Source organism: Ochlerotatus camptorhynchus, unplaced genomic scaffold, assembly GCF_037179485.1.
Source record: "Ochlerotatus camptorhynchus isolate MF236.1 unplaced genomic scaffold, CSIRO-AGI_Acam_v1.1 ptg000150l, whole genome shotgun sequence".
NCBI lineage: Eukaryota > Metazoa > Arthropoda > Insecta > Diptera > Culicidae > Ochlerotatus > Ochlerotatus camptorhynchus.
Window position 1 is genome coordinate 4,834,036 of NW_027040640.1, and position 17,475 is coordinate 4,851,510.

At 40.6% G+C, this 17,475-nt stretch overlaps 1 protein-coding gene across 28 annotated transcripts in view; it reads left to right on the forward strand.

Moving 5' to 3' along the window:
• Positions 1-17,475, forward strand: part of Patronin (patronin) — a 282,903-nt gene that overhangs the window by 220,273 nt on the left and 45,155 nt on the right. For 15 of the 28 annotated variants that reach the window (XM_065221870.1, XM_065221881.1, XM_065221891.1 and 12 more), the window contains 6 exons: positions 1,088-1,234; positions 1,537-1,638; positions 2,058-2,204; positions 2,871-4,064; positions 13,361-13,529; positions 14,351-14,757. In XM_065221870.1, coding sequence (XP_065077942.1) covers positions 1,088-1,234; positions 1,537-1,638; positions 2,058-2,204; positions 2,871-4,064; positions 13,361-13,529; positions 14,351-14,757 — 2,166 coding nt within the window. The remainder of the gene's footprint in view (positions 1-1,087; positions 1,235-1,536; positions 1,639-2,057; positions 2,205-2,870; positions 4,065-13,360; positions 13,530-14,350; positions 14,758-17,475) is intronic. The other 13 variants (XM_065221882.1, XM_065221887.1, XM_065221889.1 and 10 more) reach the window with 7 other exon arrangements.

A 17,475-nucleotide genomic window follows, 5' to 3' on the forward strand; every position in this document is an offset into this window, starting at 1 on the left:
TTGGAAATTCTGACGTAGAGTCCACGATATTTCTGAATAGAATACCATGCAAATTTTTAGGTTAACTGGACCGAAATTCTGCCGAATATACTAAAGCAATTTCAAATAGAGTTTTGGAATTCGGTACTCTTTACCATTCTTTTTGTAACGTACTTGTTGGTTTTGTAAGCGGCTTTTTCGCTTTGAACAAAAGTAGATGACCTTTATTTTTAATTAAAAATATCAAATCATGTGAAAGCTATCTAGCGCCACCGGTAGTGTAGTGGTCAGCGTGACAGCCTCTCACTCCAAAGGGCCTGGGTTCAATCCGAGTCGGCGCCGTCGAGATTTTCTGAGGCATAAAACCTCTGATCACGCCTTCCTTTGGAAGGGAAGTAAAGCCATTGGTTAACGATCCATGAGTTGATGGGTCGATAGGTGGGGTTCAGGCGTGAGAGCTGCCTTCCTGACCTCGGTAGCATTGGTACTCATAACAGGAAAACAAGATCGATGAAAAACAAATAAAAAAAGGAAAACTTATCTAAATTTATATTGTAGTTAGGTCGTTCACCAAGTGTTATCGGTGACCGAACAATGAATTTTAAGCTTTGATAAATGCACCTGCTTTACACATAGTTCATTTTGCGTAACACTGCCACACATTTGATCATCTACTATCGTAAACACCATAAAAAGATCACTATTCGTGCTGCGCCAGTATGGTAAGACACCTAACGACGGCACTTGTTCTAATCTAATCGTTCAGCGTTCGTTGTTAGATAGGTATTGGACACACATCATACACATGCACTATACCGATGTATATGCATCCATTTACGATCGCCAAATGTCTGTAAATGCTAAGGATATTCTTACTACTTTTTTATTTATTCACTCTCCAACGAATATCTCCCCTACCCTGGTGACGGGATTTACCTACATGGATTGCAACAACCTGTCTGTACATATGTTCCATACCATCAACCAACCATGTGAACCGAATGCCCCAATCCCAAAACCAACTGCACCAACTACCAAATCGGGAATCGGTAAAACGGGTCATCACCACCAAAACCACATCAAACAACAATCAACCATCCCCAACCAGCAGGGTAAGGGTGGCGGCAGCATGTCGGAAACGGACACTCCCAAAGAGTCCCCCGAGAATGCGGCAATGATGCTGGTGGAGGATAGCACCACCACCACCACCATCACTACCACCGTAGATAGAGCGGAACGACCGTGTTCTCTAAAGGTAATGGTCCCGATGCTTTGCCTCGTGTTTTTTCGTTCTGTTCAACGCCTTTGCTACCTAAATGCCGGCTACAACACGCTTCAGTTTACCAGATCGAATCGATTGGCCATCGAATTATGTTTAGTTTGTTTACAAAATCAATTATTCAGCTTCTACGTGTTGCTTAGTATATTCTGTTCGTCGAAGAAAATTTGCATGTCGCTTAGTTATTCCGCTTAGGCTTAAGCTTAGTTTTTTGCTATTCAATTCAGTTCCTTTGCCGTTATTTTACACAACATGACCCACATTATCTTCCGGAACAGGATCTAGACGATCAGAGTAAATACGAATCAAAGTGGAATGCACAAATCATCGAGCCCAAGAAAACGCCAGACCTGGAGAACATGGACTTGGAACAGTATCAAGTAAATAATTTCTTTTCTCTTATCGAACCTACTCTGTTGTGGAAAGATTTCCTCTCTATTTTGTTTTCCTTCGTTTGTATGCTTGCTAACAGTTTTTCAAGCGTATTTCTAGCAAATGTAACATAACCCATGTTTGCTAGTGAACAAAACGAAACTAATCAGCTCCCCGTCTCAGAATTGACATCGGATCGAATAACATGGCAGTCTCTAATAACCACTCGCTTTCTTCTTCTCGTATGCTTGTTCCCGTTTATTCTTGTTTCACTCCACCTTCGAAAATCGAAACAATTCAAACCATCCGCCATCCCACCAAAAAAACACCACTGCCTGCCATTCCACCCATCACACATTGAACCCAACAATCGATGTGCTTGGTTGCATCACAATCAATCAAAAACAATAAAAAAAAACCTAAATAGCAAAGTATATCAAAAATGAACTCCAACCTGCACGATATTCAGGCCGACATACAACGCCTCACCCAGCAGCAGACGCAAATCCAAGCGCAAACCATCCAGGCCCAGCAACTATTGCATGCCCAACAGATAGCCAACCTACTCAATCAGGTAAGTTCATCACACACCCGGGGATTCACCCATTAGCTTCATGAACGCATCCGCATCTCGACCACGGGTGCTCCATCAAAATCGGACGGCGAGCGAATGATCGGGACGAATGGCTCCTCCTTGTGAGCAGTGCACTATTGCGTGTTGTGTATGTGTGTGTGTGTGTGTTGGCGTCCTTCTGTTTTTGCAATTCCATGAGTTTTGTGGGATATCTGCCTTGCTGAAGCTAAACAAATACCTATCAGATTTCCCAGTATAGGTCATTCCACACAACGTTGCGTTGATTAGTTTGCAGCTCCAATTGGTGCAAGAATCGTGATTCGAGGAATTGCTCTCTGTGTTTTATGCAAATTGCAGGACACAGTTACTCAAAAACGAGGTTGAAACTCAACGCAGTGATTTACATATTTGCTTTTTTATACTTGTAGCGTTACTGTATTTGTCCTTTGGATTCTGTCCGTCTTTTTTGTTCTGTTGTCTCCGAATTGTATGAGGCATTTTTCTCGGATAACTAGGTTTGTACTAGCCAGTAACCTCAAACGACCGTCGATTTGGGCTGTAAACCGTTGTTCTGCCTGTACGAATTTCCAATTTGTCGTGGATTGACCTTGCAGCTTAACCCCCATAACCTTCACACCTAATGCAATGTACCTCCACCACTTTCAGCAATATGGTTCCCAGCAGAACATCCAGCAAACTATCCACGGAACCTACCGGCCCATCAACACACAGCTTTTCGGCTCTAGTCCTCACCTGTCGCAGCAAAGTGCTCCTCTGCTGCAGCAACAATCGCCGATCAACTACGGAACTCGGCCACCTAGTCGCGATCCCTACCTGACCCAGCAGCAGCAACTGCACACCCTGCAGTACGTGAACGATCAGGGTCAGTACATCCAGCAAGCCCAACAGCAACAGCAACATCAACACCAGCACTACATGGGCTACGAAAACGGACAGTACCGGAAAGAAAATCAATACTCATCGAATCCCTACCTGAACGTGGATCAACACCAGCAACAGTTCTACCAGGACTCGAACCATTACCGGGATCCTTACTTACCCCAGGAGGTGAAAGAACCTCCCATTCCACAGCAGCAGCAGCAGCAGCCGCCGCAGCACAATCAGTTCTTCCTGCATGATAGTAGTGGCGGCGGTACTCCGCCCCAACCTGCCCAACGCCGGACGTGGGCACAGTCGGCTGCCACTGCTGCAACCCAACGGGGTGGTGCTGCCACCGACATCCAGCTGGACATCAACGCATGGAACCAGGGCATCAAGAGTTCACCGTATAACAAATCTCCTAGTCAAAGTGGCTTCTCGCTGCACCACAACGGTGACTCTGGTGGCGATGGGTATGGAGCCGGTAGCCGATACGGCGGTAGTCAACAGTCATTCCAAAATCTGTTCGAAGTGCATCACGGTTCGTCGAGCAGTCCTCAGCACAGTCGGGTACGGAACCAAATATCGCAGATGATCAACCATGGCGGCAGTAGTAATTCATCGCCCGGAGCGGAAACCCGCAGTCACCATGATTCGTTCCGAGACAATCGGCCTATGCCCCTGTCGCCGCCGATTGACGATATGGCCCCGCAGAGCATTTCCTTCATCGGGGACGAAGATACGGGTGACATTGAGATCAATACATCGAAGGGAACTAGTTTTAAGCTGCGGCAGCAGCAACAGCAACACCAACTGGACCAGCTGTACGGCAGCAGTAAGCAGGGTAGCAACAAGATACAGAACAACAATGCCGCTCCGGAGCTGAACAAGCACCTAAGCAAACTGAACATTACCAGCGGAAATCGTACTTATAGGATCCCGTCGCCGACGCGGCCCGCGTTGAACTCCAACAGTTTTCATGTAAGTCCAGTTTCCATTCAATTTAGAAATATAATCCAGTGGTCTATTCGTGCAGTTTCCGAAACACTTGGGGGTGGGTTGCTACGGGTCTGAAGACTCCGGGTATGACAGAGTATTATCTATACTTGGACTACTTAATTCCCTGGAGTTAGTTCGGACTACCGCCGATGGCTCGGTGCGAAAGATGTGGCTTGTTGAGGTGGGTGTGCTAAATTTTCTCGCGCACGATTTTCAAAACTACTAGAAATTCACAATGAAACTCACGCAGTGTAAACAATACACGCTGAGGCCATCTCACCCAATTAAAATTAACCCAAAGGGCAAAATGTTACAGCTTTTTAAAGTGATGCAATTTAACTGTGGACACCCTTTATATTGTATGTCAAGTACAATGATACTCTAAATCCCTAGACTGGACTGGAAATCGGACCCAACCGCCTTTAGTAGGTATACACCCTTAATTCTTACTTTGATCGAAACGGATTTCACATTAGAAAATCAGTTTCGATAGAAATAGGCAGCGAATCCAAACACATAAAGCAACCAACGATACAGAAAAAACGGTTGCTATAATTACCATGACAAACTCGCTCTGTAACATAGCTCGATCGGAGTGGTAGAAGATATTGCTTGCCTGCTTTGTTGCAATATATTGTAAGAGATGAACTAGCCTATGGCTAAAAATCTCTCAAATAAAGAATAAAAAAAATGTTGCAATATACACGGATGAGGACATAGCTTGACCAACAATTGAAATAGGCGGAACAACCAAACGTAAACAATGGCTTTAAGCACAAAATTCTCGAGAATCAAAACACTCCCACGTAAACTAACAAAGCCATTCAATAAAGGAAGTTTGCTCTATCAGATGATGGTGTTAGATTGCTTGGATGTGCTTTGATTCTCTAGGAATTTGCGTTTAAAGCCATTGTTTACGTTTGGTTGTTGCGCCTTTTTTTAAATTGTTGGTCTAAATAGCTTGATATGAAATGTCTTTTATAACAAAAAAAATCCCATTAACACACGTGTATCATCTTCGGCTTTACTTCGTGAAGCACTAAGAGAAGAGGTGACAATACGGGGGCCACTTTTCTGTCAAACGTGAACCAGCTCCTGATTGGCCGATTTCATGTGCGTAAGATAGAGATAGAGATAGAAATAAAAGAGGAAGAAGCCAATTCAAGACCAACAATTGAAAAGGCCTCAACTCCATTTTGTAAACAAACCTTGTAAGGGCATTTTCTCGCGAACCGAAGTCCTCCAAGGCAAAACAATGAATGAACAGGTAGGGGAAATTCTCCTCTACCCGATTGTGGTTCAGGTTTGGAAATGTAGGTTTCGGTTCACAAGAAAATGGCCTTACAAGGTTTGTTTACAATTTGAGTTGAGGCCATTTCAATTGTTGGTCTTGAATTGTCACCTCTTCCTCTTAGGTGAAGCAGCTTGCCAACAATTTGCTCTTTTCCTTCTACCTGAGCTGTGTCGCACGGGCTGCTTCTCCGGAGTTACACTTAATGGCCACTGGATTTCTTACAGAAGTGCTCTAGATTGTGCCCGTAGAACACTGGACTGGCCCGTGAATTAACTGGATCTGCATTAGAAGTCTTCCAGACTTATCTTGGAGATTGACTGGAACTGTCCATGAGGTCATCTGAATATTCCATTAAGGGGGTATTCCCGATCTTTTTTTTCAAAAAATCAATTTTTTTTTTTCACGTTTTTTTGTACTTTAGACTATATACTTTCATCCCCCCAAGCCGTTTTCCGATCAGCGAATTCGGTGTCCAGGCATAGCTGACTAATGGTAAGAACCCCCAAATGGTTTTAACTAAAGTCAAAACTTTAAACGCGTTTTTCTCGAAACCACATTTTTTTTATCGGGCGAAGATTTTTCTCAGAAACTATAAGAGATATTGACTTGAATCTTTGCGCATTTTGTTCCTTATTAAATTCTTTGGAGCTTCTCCCACTTTCAGCCAAAAATATTAACATTTAACATTGTTTGAAGCACCTTAAAGTTGCAAAAAAGCGGGCTAAAAATCGCCTGTTTTTTCATATGGCCGCCATTTTGTTAATTTGCAAGATTTTTTGCTGCCAACGGGAGAAGCTCCAGAGAATCTTATGCAGATTATTATTTCATCACGAAATCTGTTTCAGATGAAGCCGTTCCAGAGAAAAGTCTTCGCCCGTCCAGGCGTTTGCGGCGAACAGGGGTCTGTTTGTCGCCATTTTGTGACGTCAATAATGTCTTTTTTTATGTCGAAAAAAAATTATTTGTAAACTTTAATGTTCAATAAACAAGAATCCCAAAGAGTTAGGCGCATTACTATTCATTTTCCTTGAAAAAAAAAATTAATTGAAAAACAGGCCGAAAAAAGGCAAAAGATTGGGAATACCCCCTTAAAGCAATATGGATTTGCTATTGAGATCTACTGAATTTGATTTGGGGTTTCTCTTGACTTGCAGTTTAGACCCTCGGGATTTATCACTAAGGCCTTAATGAACAGACGACTGACAATTATCTAACTAACCCTCAAACTGTCTGGATTTACTTTACTTATAAGTGTTAACATTTAGGTTTGAAATAATAACAATACAGTAATAGGTTTGTAAACTGATAATTATATTGAACTAGAATGGTATGAGTGCCCTTGCAAACAACCGTGTATTTTTTGAGACTTCATGAAGAGACAACAATGAACAGTTTTAGCAACCGGTCAGCACTCGTGTTTTTTTTTTCAGTTATCGTGGGGACATCATTTGTGATTAGCCCAAGTTCCTTTCACATTGTCTCATATTTATGAACGGTCCTTATTTTTCATATTGAGGGTGGATGTCAAAATGACGTTTCACAGTCAACTAGTGGTGTCCGATTTTTATTCCAACCAGTCTCCAGAGAGCCAAAAAATCAAATTTGAGAGAGATATCTCTCTTTACGAGAGCTCAACGTCTCAACATGCCATGTATTTTGATGACACACGATTTGTGATTTCCCTCTCACAGACTTCAGTATAGAGTACCTGGCACTGAAAAAGTGGTTGGTTAGATTAACATCCGTCCGAAGTCCCTCCATTTGTGCAAACTCAACACAAACAATACTTTCAAAGTCCCATCCCATTCCTTCGAAAGTATTTTTTGTGCCGGATATGCAAAAAAAAGGATGGACTTCGGATGTTAATCTAAATGCATACGAAGAGTTACTAGACATGTTTCGCTGTGTCAGATACTCTATTTTGTAGTTTGTGAAAGGGATGTCTAGATTTTTTGACTGCACTGTACTCTGTGAACAACTAACGGAAACACATTGTGCGTAATTTCCAATAGATGTCACCGCAAACAACAACAGCGACATTTGATGGAAAGTGAATGTGGAAGCTTGATTAAATGGTTGATTATAAACATAAACATGCTGACTTTGAGGATTGGTACCTCCATTTTTTTTTCGAGATCATCCTCATTTCTCGATAAACTTATGTATATTGAGAGCATTTCAAGCGTAACTATTCAAATCGACATATCTGATTTTGTAAACAATCACTTCAATCGACAATTTTGGCAACTACTAGCTCACGCACAGAAACTAACAGCACCAGCTAGTAGGGGAAAGATTTCCCTATCTAATAATGCTGTTTGTTTACGTGGTTGAGTTAGCAGTTAAAACAAATCGTCTATTGAAGTGATTGTTTACAAAATCAGATACGTCGATTTTAATAGTTACGCTTGATTTATACAATTTCATGATGCACATGTTATCATCTCTTGAGATTTGCTGATTCATGATGATTATCAGGACATTGTTCAAGACTTCATTGTGCCTACAGAACAGCAAGATTTTCTTTAACTAGTTCGTTTATTTACTAGGCTCAGTCGTGTGTGACACTTTGCGGAGCCAAAAATCAGTAATGTTTGAATTTACATTTTAAACAGCAGTGGTTCTAGGTTAGTATTGGGTACCAATTACTCGAGGTTAATGGGTTACAATTTTGATTGGAATCCAGGCTATGCAGGGACAAGTAGCACATAAACAGGAGGATAATAAGACTGGAACACAATGGCCGGAAATTGTTTGGAAAGGAGGAGATTGTCACATCAAACTCTAACATCAGACAAACAAAGGAATTCGTAGATCGCCTGCATGTAGGGAAGATCACGGATTCCCAATACATCTCTTACTTCACGGAAGGGTTGTCTACCTCGGGCCACTAGGGTATCCAACAGACGTGCTCTGGAGGCGTCATTAGCCGGGCAATACCAAACTGCGTGATCGATGCCATCATAACCGGTTCTGCACCTACATATATTGCTGTCAACGAGGTTTATTCTGTAGAGATGTGCGTCTAGCGAGTAGTTGTACTACCTTGAATTCAATTGAACTGTCCTAAAATGTTTAAGCTTCCATCAGCTTCTGAACTTATGTGAAGACCTTAATAACTGTCTTAACATCCCAGGTAACTTCTTAAAATTTTCCGCACATTTTTTGAACCTAATCGATTTGAACTCCCCTTGAAATTCTCCCTTTTTGGAGCTTACTAAATTTCTTTGAAATGCTTTCGCAATTAGCTAATGTTCATGAAATTTCCTCAAGTTCTCGGATCTTCCCTTAAGTTCCATAGACTTCTATGAAGTTCTCGAAATGTTTCTGAAAATCTCTGCACCTCTGTGAAGTTTTCAAAGTTTTTTTTTCTGAAATTTCTTGAAGAAGTTCCTCCCGCAATTTTCATGGAATCAACACGGAATAATTAATCTTGATCTATGATTTTCACTGAAGTTAACAAGATTTTTCTGAAGTTCATGGAAATGCCTTCAATTGGGTTCTTTAAGGGTATTGAGGTTAATACATATTCGTAATCTGCATTAAAAATGGAACCCAAACCCAAAATTTCATCAATTTTGGTACACTGGAACTATTTTAAATAAGTACGATTACATTTGCCAAAATCACCTTATTAGCGCCCCTCGGTGTCACTTTGTATGGGAGCGAGCTGTCAGTTTGTCAGTTTAGTGTCAAACAGTAAAGTTATTATTTTGCTTTAAATCTTGATTTAAAAATCGAGATGAAAGTGTGTGGGTTTGAAAAAATATCGCTGTGCTCAGAAAACGAAGCTATTTCAGATGATATATAAAAACCGATATATTTTTTTAAATTAAAGAACTAAATTGTCTGGACTCTTACTTACCTTACCTTACCAATCAGGCTAAAGTCCGAAGAAGTCGTCTCCATTCTACTCGATCCATGGCCACACTTCGCCAGCCTCGTAGTCTGCGAAGGGTCCGCAGGTCGCCTTCTACTTGGTCGATCCACCTTGCCGGCTGGGCGCCTCTTCTTCTTGTTCCTGTTGGGTCGCTTTCTAGAACCATTTTCACTGGGTCGTCGTGCGGCATTCTTATGACGTGCCCAGCCCACCGTAGTCGCCCAATTTTTGCAATGTGGACGATGGATGGTTCTCCCAGCAGCTGGTGCAATTTGTGGTTCATTCGCCTACTCCACGCTCCGTCATCCATCTGCACTCCACCGTAGATGGTACGCAACACCTTCCGTTCGAAAACACCAAGGGTGCGTTGGTCCTCCACAAGCATAGTCCAGGTCTAGTGGCCGTAGAGAACCACCGGTCTAATCAGCGTCTTGTAGACAGTCACCTTCGTGCGGCGGCGAATTTTATTCGACTGGAGGGTCCTCCGGAGTTCAAAGTAGGCACGACTCCCTGCCATAATGCGTCTTTGAATTTCTCTGCTGGTATCATTTTCGGCGGTCACCAGTGAGCCCAAATACACGAACTCATCGACCACCTCGATTTCGTCACCGTCAATCTGAACTCGGGGTGGGAGGCTAACATTGTCTTCCCTAGAACCTCGTCCTTTCATGTATTTTGTCTTTGATGCGTTGATGGCAAGTTCAATCCGCCTAGCTTCAGCCTTTAGTCTGATGTACGTTTCCGCCATCGCCTCAAAGTTCCGTGCCATGATGTCGATGTCATCGGCAAAGCCAAGAAGAAACACATTCTAACGCGATGTAGAATGATATGCATGCTGTCTAGCTGCACGGACTCATCAAGATTTTCAGGACATTTTCAAGACATTGTTAAATACTTCATTGAGCTTGTATAACTTCAAGATCTAAATTCCAGAACGATTTGGAAAGCATAATATCTTGTTAATACCATTCCGTGATGTGCATGTTGTCAGAAGGCGCTCTTGAACTTAACGGACTCATAAAGATTTTCAGGACATTGTTCAAGACTTCATTGAGCCTGTAGATATTCAAGATCTTAACTGCAGAATACTTTGAAGAGCAATAAATTTCTTATTAATACCAATCGATGATGTGCATGTTGTAAAAAGGCCCTCTTGAACTTCATGGACTCATACAGATTTTCAGGACATTGTTCAAAACTATATTGAGCCTGTTGAACTTTAAAATCCTAGCTGCAGAATAGTTTGGGGAAAATTTAATATCTTGCTGTTCCATACTAGAGGTTTTCAAGACATTGTTCAATACTTCATTGGATCTGTAGAACTTCAAGATCTCCAGAACAGTTCATGTGCATGTAGTCAAGGGGTTCATACAGATTTTCAGGACATTGTTCATTACTACATTTTGCTTGTAAAACTTCAAGATATTAGTTCAAGAATAGATTGGAGAGCATTAAATATGTTATTGAAACCATTCGATGATGTGCATGTTTTCAAAAGGCTCTCTTGAACTTCACGGACTCATAAAAGACATTGTTCAAGACTTCAATCAGTCTGTATAACTTCTAGATCCTTGCTCCATAATGGTTTGTAAGGCATTAAAAATCATTCGATGATGTGCATGTTGTTAAAAGGCAGTCTTGATTTTCATGGACTCATAAAGATTTTCAGTACTTTCATTTAGTTTGTAGCGATTCAAGATCTTAGCTCCAAAATAGTATGGAGAGTATTAAAAATCTTATTGATACCAAGCCATGATGTGCATGTTATCAAGAGGTTTTCTTGAGCTGCATGGACTCATAAAGATTTACAGACATTGTTAAAGACTTCATTGAGCTTGTAGAACTTCAAGATCTCAACGTCCAGAATGATATGGAAAGCATTATATATCATATTAATACCATTCTGTGATGTGCATGTTGCCAAAATGCTCTATTGAATTTCACGGACTCATAAAGATCTTCAGGACATTGTTCAAGATTTCATTGAGTCTGTAGATCTTCAAGATCTGAACTCCAGAATACTTTGGAGAGCAACAAAATATCTAATTAACACCATTCGATTATGTGCATGCTGTAAAAAAGCTCTCTGGAACTTCACGGACTCATAAAGATTTTCATGACATTGTTCAAGACTATATTGAGCTTGTTGTTCTTTAAAATTTTAGCTCCAGAATAATTTGGAGGGAATTTAATATCTTGCTGTAACCACACTAAAGGTTTTCATGACACTGTTCAATACTCAAGACAGTCGATGTGATGTTGATGATGTGGATGTTGTCAAAGGGGCTTTCACGGACTCTTACAGATTTTCAGAACATTGTTCAAGACTTCATTCTGTCTGTAACTTCAAGGTCTTAGCTCAACAGTAGATTGGAGAACATTAAATATTTCATTGAAACCATTCGATGATGTGCATGATTTCAAAAGGCTCTCTGGAACTTCACGGACTCATACAGATTTACAGGACTGCATTGAGTCTCTAGATCTTCAAGATCGGAACTCCAGTCTGGTTTGTAAAGCATTAAATATCTTATTAATACCATTCCGTGATGTACATGTTGGCAAAAGGCTCTCTTGATGAAATACACGGACTCAAACAGATTTTCAGGACATTGTTCAATACTTCATTGAGACTGTTGTAGATCTTCAATATCTTAGCTCCAGAATAGTTTGGAGAGAATCAATAAAAATATCTTATTTTTACCATTCTATGATGCGTATACAAAGCACGGACGACGTTTTGGGAACGTGCGTATCAAACCACATTGAGTGTGCATAACATCAAGATCTTAACTCCAGGACATTTAGGAGAACGTACAAGACTTCAGGAACGCAGAATGATGTTTAATGATTAATGTAGGTAATACAAAACGTGTCAAATAATGCAGAATAAGGGAGAACATATTTTTGGCCACTTCCTTGTGTGGAGATTCCCCATAGTGCGACGGTAGTGACGAATCATCGAATCCACTCACTCCCCATGAGGGTTCCTCGCAGACACTTCAGTGTTTTCCTTTATCCTTCGTTGATTTTTAACCGTGGAGGCGAGACTGGCTTACCTGTAACGTGAGGGTTGTATTACATTACCTCGGATGTCATCACCCGGAATGTCATTTCGCCAAACGCCATTTCCCCCAATGGCCATCACCCCGAACGATATTCTGTCTTCTTTGGATTGCTGTTCATCCTTTTCACATTCAATTGTGAATGGCGTAAGGGGAAGTGACATTCGGGTAACGGCATTGGGAGTAATGTAGCACAATCATGGTGATCTACCATTCTATTCTTTTATGAAATGAAAGTCACTAAATCAAATTTTAAAACGTGGTTCTTGCGATGTGGCTGGACAATAGTTCCAACCGGAGTCTACAGTTCAGGACCGAAACAGCGGTTCAAATTGTTCCCTATTAAAATATCTTTCTCTTTTCTCCAACCAAAACAAATCACTGTGGCTCCTACTATGGCGATCGAACTGCTCCATGATGCAGTATGAATTCGATTTCTTTGCAGTGGAAGAATCTATATCGATCTGAATAAAAACGACAACGAAATTAACGAATTGAGGTATTTACAAAACAGACAGTGGTGAGTATGTAGCCTGAATGTAAGGAATACAACAACAAAGTATGACAGACACAATGCACGTTAAATCACAACTTAAGACAGTTTGTAGACATTAATAAGGCTTACAATTCTGTACTTCAATGATAAGACTATAATAAGGCCAAGGGTTCCAAATGGTAACAGAATACAGTGACTAGTATGACCAATCGATTGAATGAAAATTATGCTATTTTGGTTGCAGCTTAATGATTATCTTTTTAAGCTTCAACCCGTTTCTGTACATATTTAGAAAACCGACATCTTCCACGCCTAGGCTATTAAGTACGTGACGATAGCTTCATGAAAAGCAGTTGAAAAATGCTTCTGTTCCAAATTAACCATGGAACTGGAGGGGTTAATTGTGTAAAACCTGTTGTAATCCCGATAAACTAATTGTTGTTGTTGAAATGTGCACTTGACCCAAAAACCCAAACAATTATAGCGATAACGATCCCAGTTTACATGCTTTTCCACTTTTCTCTCCCTCCATCGTCGAAACAGGACCCCCAGCAGGACGATATGAATGAGAAAGGTTTCTACATCTCGTTCGACAACGAGCAACCGAAGCGGCCGAAACCTCCCCTCCGAACGAAACGGTCGCCCAAGAAGGACAAACTGGGTACCGATACGGTGGACCAATGCAAAGAATCCGAAAAACCCAGCCATAGAGGTATGTACCTGTAGCTGCACGTCGTTGACCTAAAAAAGGAAGAACCGAAAATAGTCATTGATGGAGAAGCATCACACGGGATTTTTTTTTATTTTAAACTTCAAAATCAACTTTCTTTGGAAAAGTGTTGAGTCTATTTAAAGCTAAATTTATTGCACCAAAGCAGAAAATTCACTTTCAGTTTGGCGCGCTTGTCATTAGGCTAGTTGCTGAGTGCGCGCGCGGTTGGAACTTCTTCTGCCTTCTCAATGGCTCGTCTAGCTACGTTAGTTTTGCTGGTGATGGGCCTTCAACCGTAACGACACGAAATGTTGAAAGTTCCATGATATACCACACACACGTTACCGTCTCCCCCAATTGCCGTCCTCGCATCGTTCAACCTGCCCACGGCTACTTATCAGCTGACCGTGTGAAACGGTGACCACCAGTTGTGCCTTCAGAAATGGTAAAAATTAGTCGATTCATGTTGAAGCTCTATATTATACCAATTTCTTTCACGGACACACTTCCGTTACGCTTGAGTTCCTCGAACGGCCATCGGTGGTTGTCGGGCAGTGATGCGTTGATTTTTTTTTGTTCCCTCACTCCGAATCACACATTCCACTTTCCCATCAATAGCGATTTTCGTCAAATGTGGGTGTTGTAAATCAGCCCAGCCCAGTAGTGGTAACTGCGTGCCTCGCCATAAAAAGAAGGTCACGTTATCTTAAACGATGCCTCCCCCATCGTCGATTTTCGGTTTTTCGGGTCCTTTTTCTCCGCCTCTTCTGCTCTCTGTGGCACCTTGTTCCACCACAAATCTCCTCTCTTTTGCCTTTCAGAAAACAATCAAAACAATTTCGGCACCTTCAGCGTGAAGACGGCAAACAGTTTCTCGGCCAATTTCAACGAGGAGCAAGTGATCGGCCGCAAGAGTATTATCGATAGTGCGACATCCCCGTTCGAGACGGCGGCCACCGGAAGTCGCTCCAGTGGCAACAGCAACATCAACAATAACATCAACAACAACCACAGCGGTGGTAGCAGTATGGCCGCTACCCTGGACCGGGATATCGGCGAGAGACGGCATCTGGAGGATGTGACGAATCATACCACCAGCAGCAGTGCGATGAATAACAACAATATTCATCATTACAACAACAATAATGGGGACGGATATGGTAGCGAGAACGAGAACCAACGGAAGGCCAAACTAGTGATAGGAACCGATGTGGCAACTCTGGACCCGGTGAGTTTCTGTGCTTGGGCACCTATGACTGTAGCAGGGTGCCCTTGGGAGGGTTGGTGGTCGTCACGGTTCGGTGGAATTGTGCGTGTCATCATTGCGCGATACTTTCTTCGTGGAGTGAGCTTGAGCGTTTGTGATGTAGAGGCGATTTGATTTTAGGAAAGGGTAAATGGCAGAGTGGTACAGGGCCAGTTTAAATGTTTTCGAGAAAAGTAATGTGTAAAACATTGTCAATTAACAAAAGGAAGGGTTGTCGCTGGAAAACTGAACTTTCAAAGGACTGGAGCCTAGTTCAATGTCGTTCCAATTCACTTAACATGGTACAACGGAATGTGATGCTCTCTGTTGGATGTGTGTCGTTACATATGAGTGAGTGTTTTTTTTTTATTGTAATTGTGCCCTAATTTGATCAAATTCGGTCCAAGTTTACGAAATAAGTTTCGTTAGTGAAGTAGCCAGGCTGTTACACCGAGCAAAGACCAACATCAAAATGATAGCAAATCGAAATCAAATTGTGATGGCAACATCAAATTGAAATCATAATTTGATTTCAGTTTTCGAAGATACCAAATTTTGTTTTCATTCTGCTGAACTTTTGATCTTTATCTAAATTTTCTGTTGATTTTTGTTTTGTTTTCAGTAGTGTCTTGTTACAGCAAATCAACAACTGAAAATCTTGTTGCAGTTTTGATTTTTTTTTCTCTTGGCGGAACATCAAAATGAATACTCAACAGGAAAAATGTACATCTAATTTATTTTTCAGTTTGCTTTCACTGATAGCAGAATTATTTTTCATTCTGATGTGACAGGAAGATTTGTTTGCTCTCAGTTTTAAACCGTTAAAACGACCAAAACGACAGCAAGCTTAGTAATCATTCTTAGTCACCTTACAACATCATATTTAGTTTTCAATTCTCAGACGTTACTCGGCACTCCGGGCCTATCAAAGTTTAAAGAAACAGCTTTGCAATCAAATCCATTAAATGTTTAACGCTTACTTAATTTTAGTAAGTTTAAGATCTCAAAATGTTCAAAGTGTTGATGTTTCGTATTGCATGTACAAGTTCAAGATATTGAGTATATTTTCAAAGTGTCAAAATGAAAGTAAAAAAATATTTATTTCAAGTTTGTAATTAACTTAATAAAAGATTAAAGATCCTCAGTGAGGGCCACTTAACTTCACATCAACTGTAGGAACTTTACAGAAGCTCTGAGGAATGAAATGAAATGTTGAGAATTTCAGTGAAGCTTCACAAACAAACTACCGGAACATAAGGGAAGTTAAAATCCTAAAAATATAGGGAACTTACTGGAAGTTTTAAGAACCTCAAAGCAAATCTATTAGCTTCCGATAAATGGCAGGAACTTTTAAAGAAATCCTAGAATTTCAGAGAACTTGACCGGGGACACGAGAACTTCAGAAATTTAGAGAACTTGAAGAAAATTGTTAAAAATTTTACGAAGTTGTAAGTACCGTAAAACGGGGCATCTTTGATAATGCGGGTAACTTTGATGGTAGAATATAATGATTTGATTTACTCTCTGCCCTTTTTCCGAATTAGAAACACTGGTTCCATATTGTAGCTTAGAGCATTTTCCTTGATATCGATAATAGTTTTTTTTTATAGTTTGTGTTACATGTTGCCAAACATATTGAAACACAATTTTCTTGTTTTTTGGCTATTTACTTACGAAATGTATTTCCAATATAGCCATCACAAATTCAATGTTGTGTTCTTATTGCCTATGATGTTTTCTGATTATATACTCTCAAAGTTTCATATTTCTTGAATTGAATTGTTTGAGTTTCCCGCATGTTTTTCTACATTCATCGAGCATTATCAAAGTAACCCCAAATCAAAATACTGATGTTCGGTTACAACAAGTCTAAAAAAATAGTGCGAATGCAATAATTTCCGTTAAACATATTACTAACGAATTGATTCTAGGGTCCTCAGTACTTGTTTTAAACAAATAAAATTTGAAAAACATTCATTGATGTAAAAAATATTTAGAATATACTTAAAAAACTATCAATGTCACCCCGTTTTACGGTACTTCAGAAAAGCTTGATCTAGAGATGTTTTGGGAATTTCATCCAGACTTTAGATCTTTAAAGCTACAAGCGTGAGTTTAGAAAAATCGAGAAAGCTTGAAATGTTTCGAAAATTTCAGGGAAGGACAGATACCTTCAGAGAATTTATGAAAACTTCACAGAAGTCCAAAGAATTTCAGGGATGTTTAAAGGCTTTTATGAGAATTCCATTTTTTTTTCTTCAGAGCAGAACCGAGATCTTCAATAGAATTGAGAGCTTCAGGGAAGCCCCTAGAACATCAAAACAGATCAGAGAATCAAAGGGCGCACACTGGGCAAAAAGTGACAAAACCGCGACTAAATTGAATATCTCGGTTGCCAAACGGTTTCAGTCAACATGTTATACATATTCTCAAAGGAAAAACTCTCCTGAATCGATTGGTGGTGGTCTCATTGGCCGGAGACATTTGCGTACCGAGATAGAATTCAACCCGAGTTCCCGGTAATGTAGGAAATGCCACTATCTATCGACATAATTTTAGACTTTACTTTACTATATTACTGGAAATTGATAGTACAAAGTATATATGGTGTAAAGACAGTATATACGCCCTCAGGAAAACTCTACTGACCTAAAGGAGGATCCGAAACGACCGATAAAGTGGCCACATTATAAAAAAATG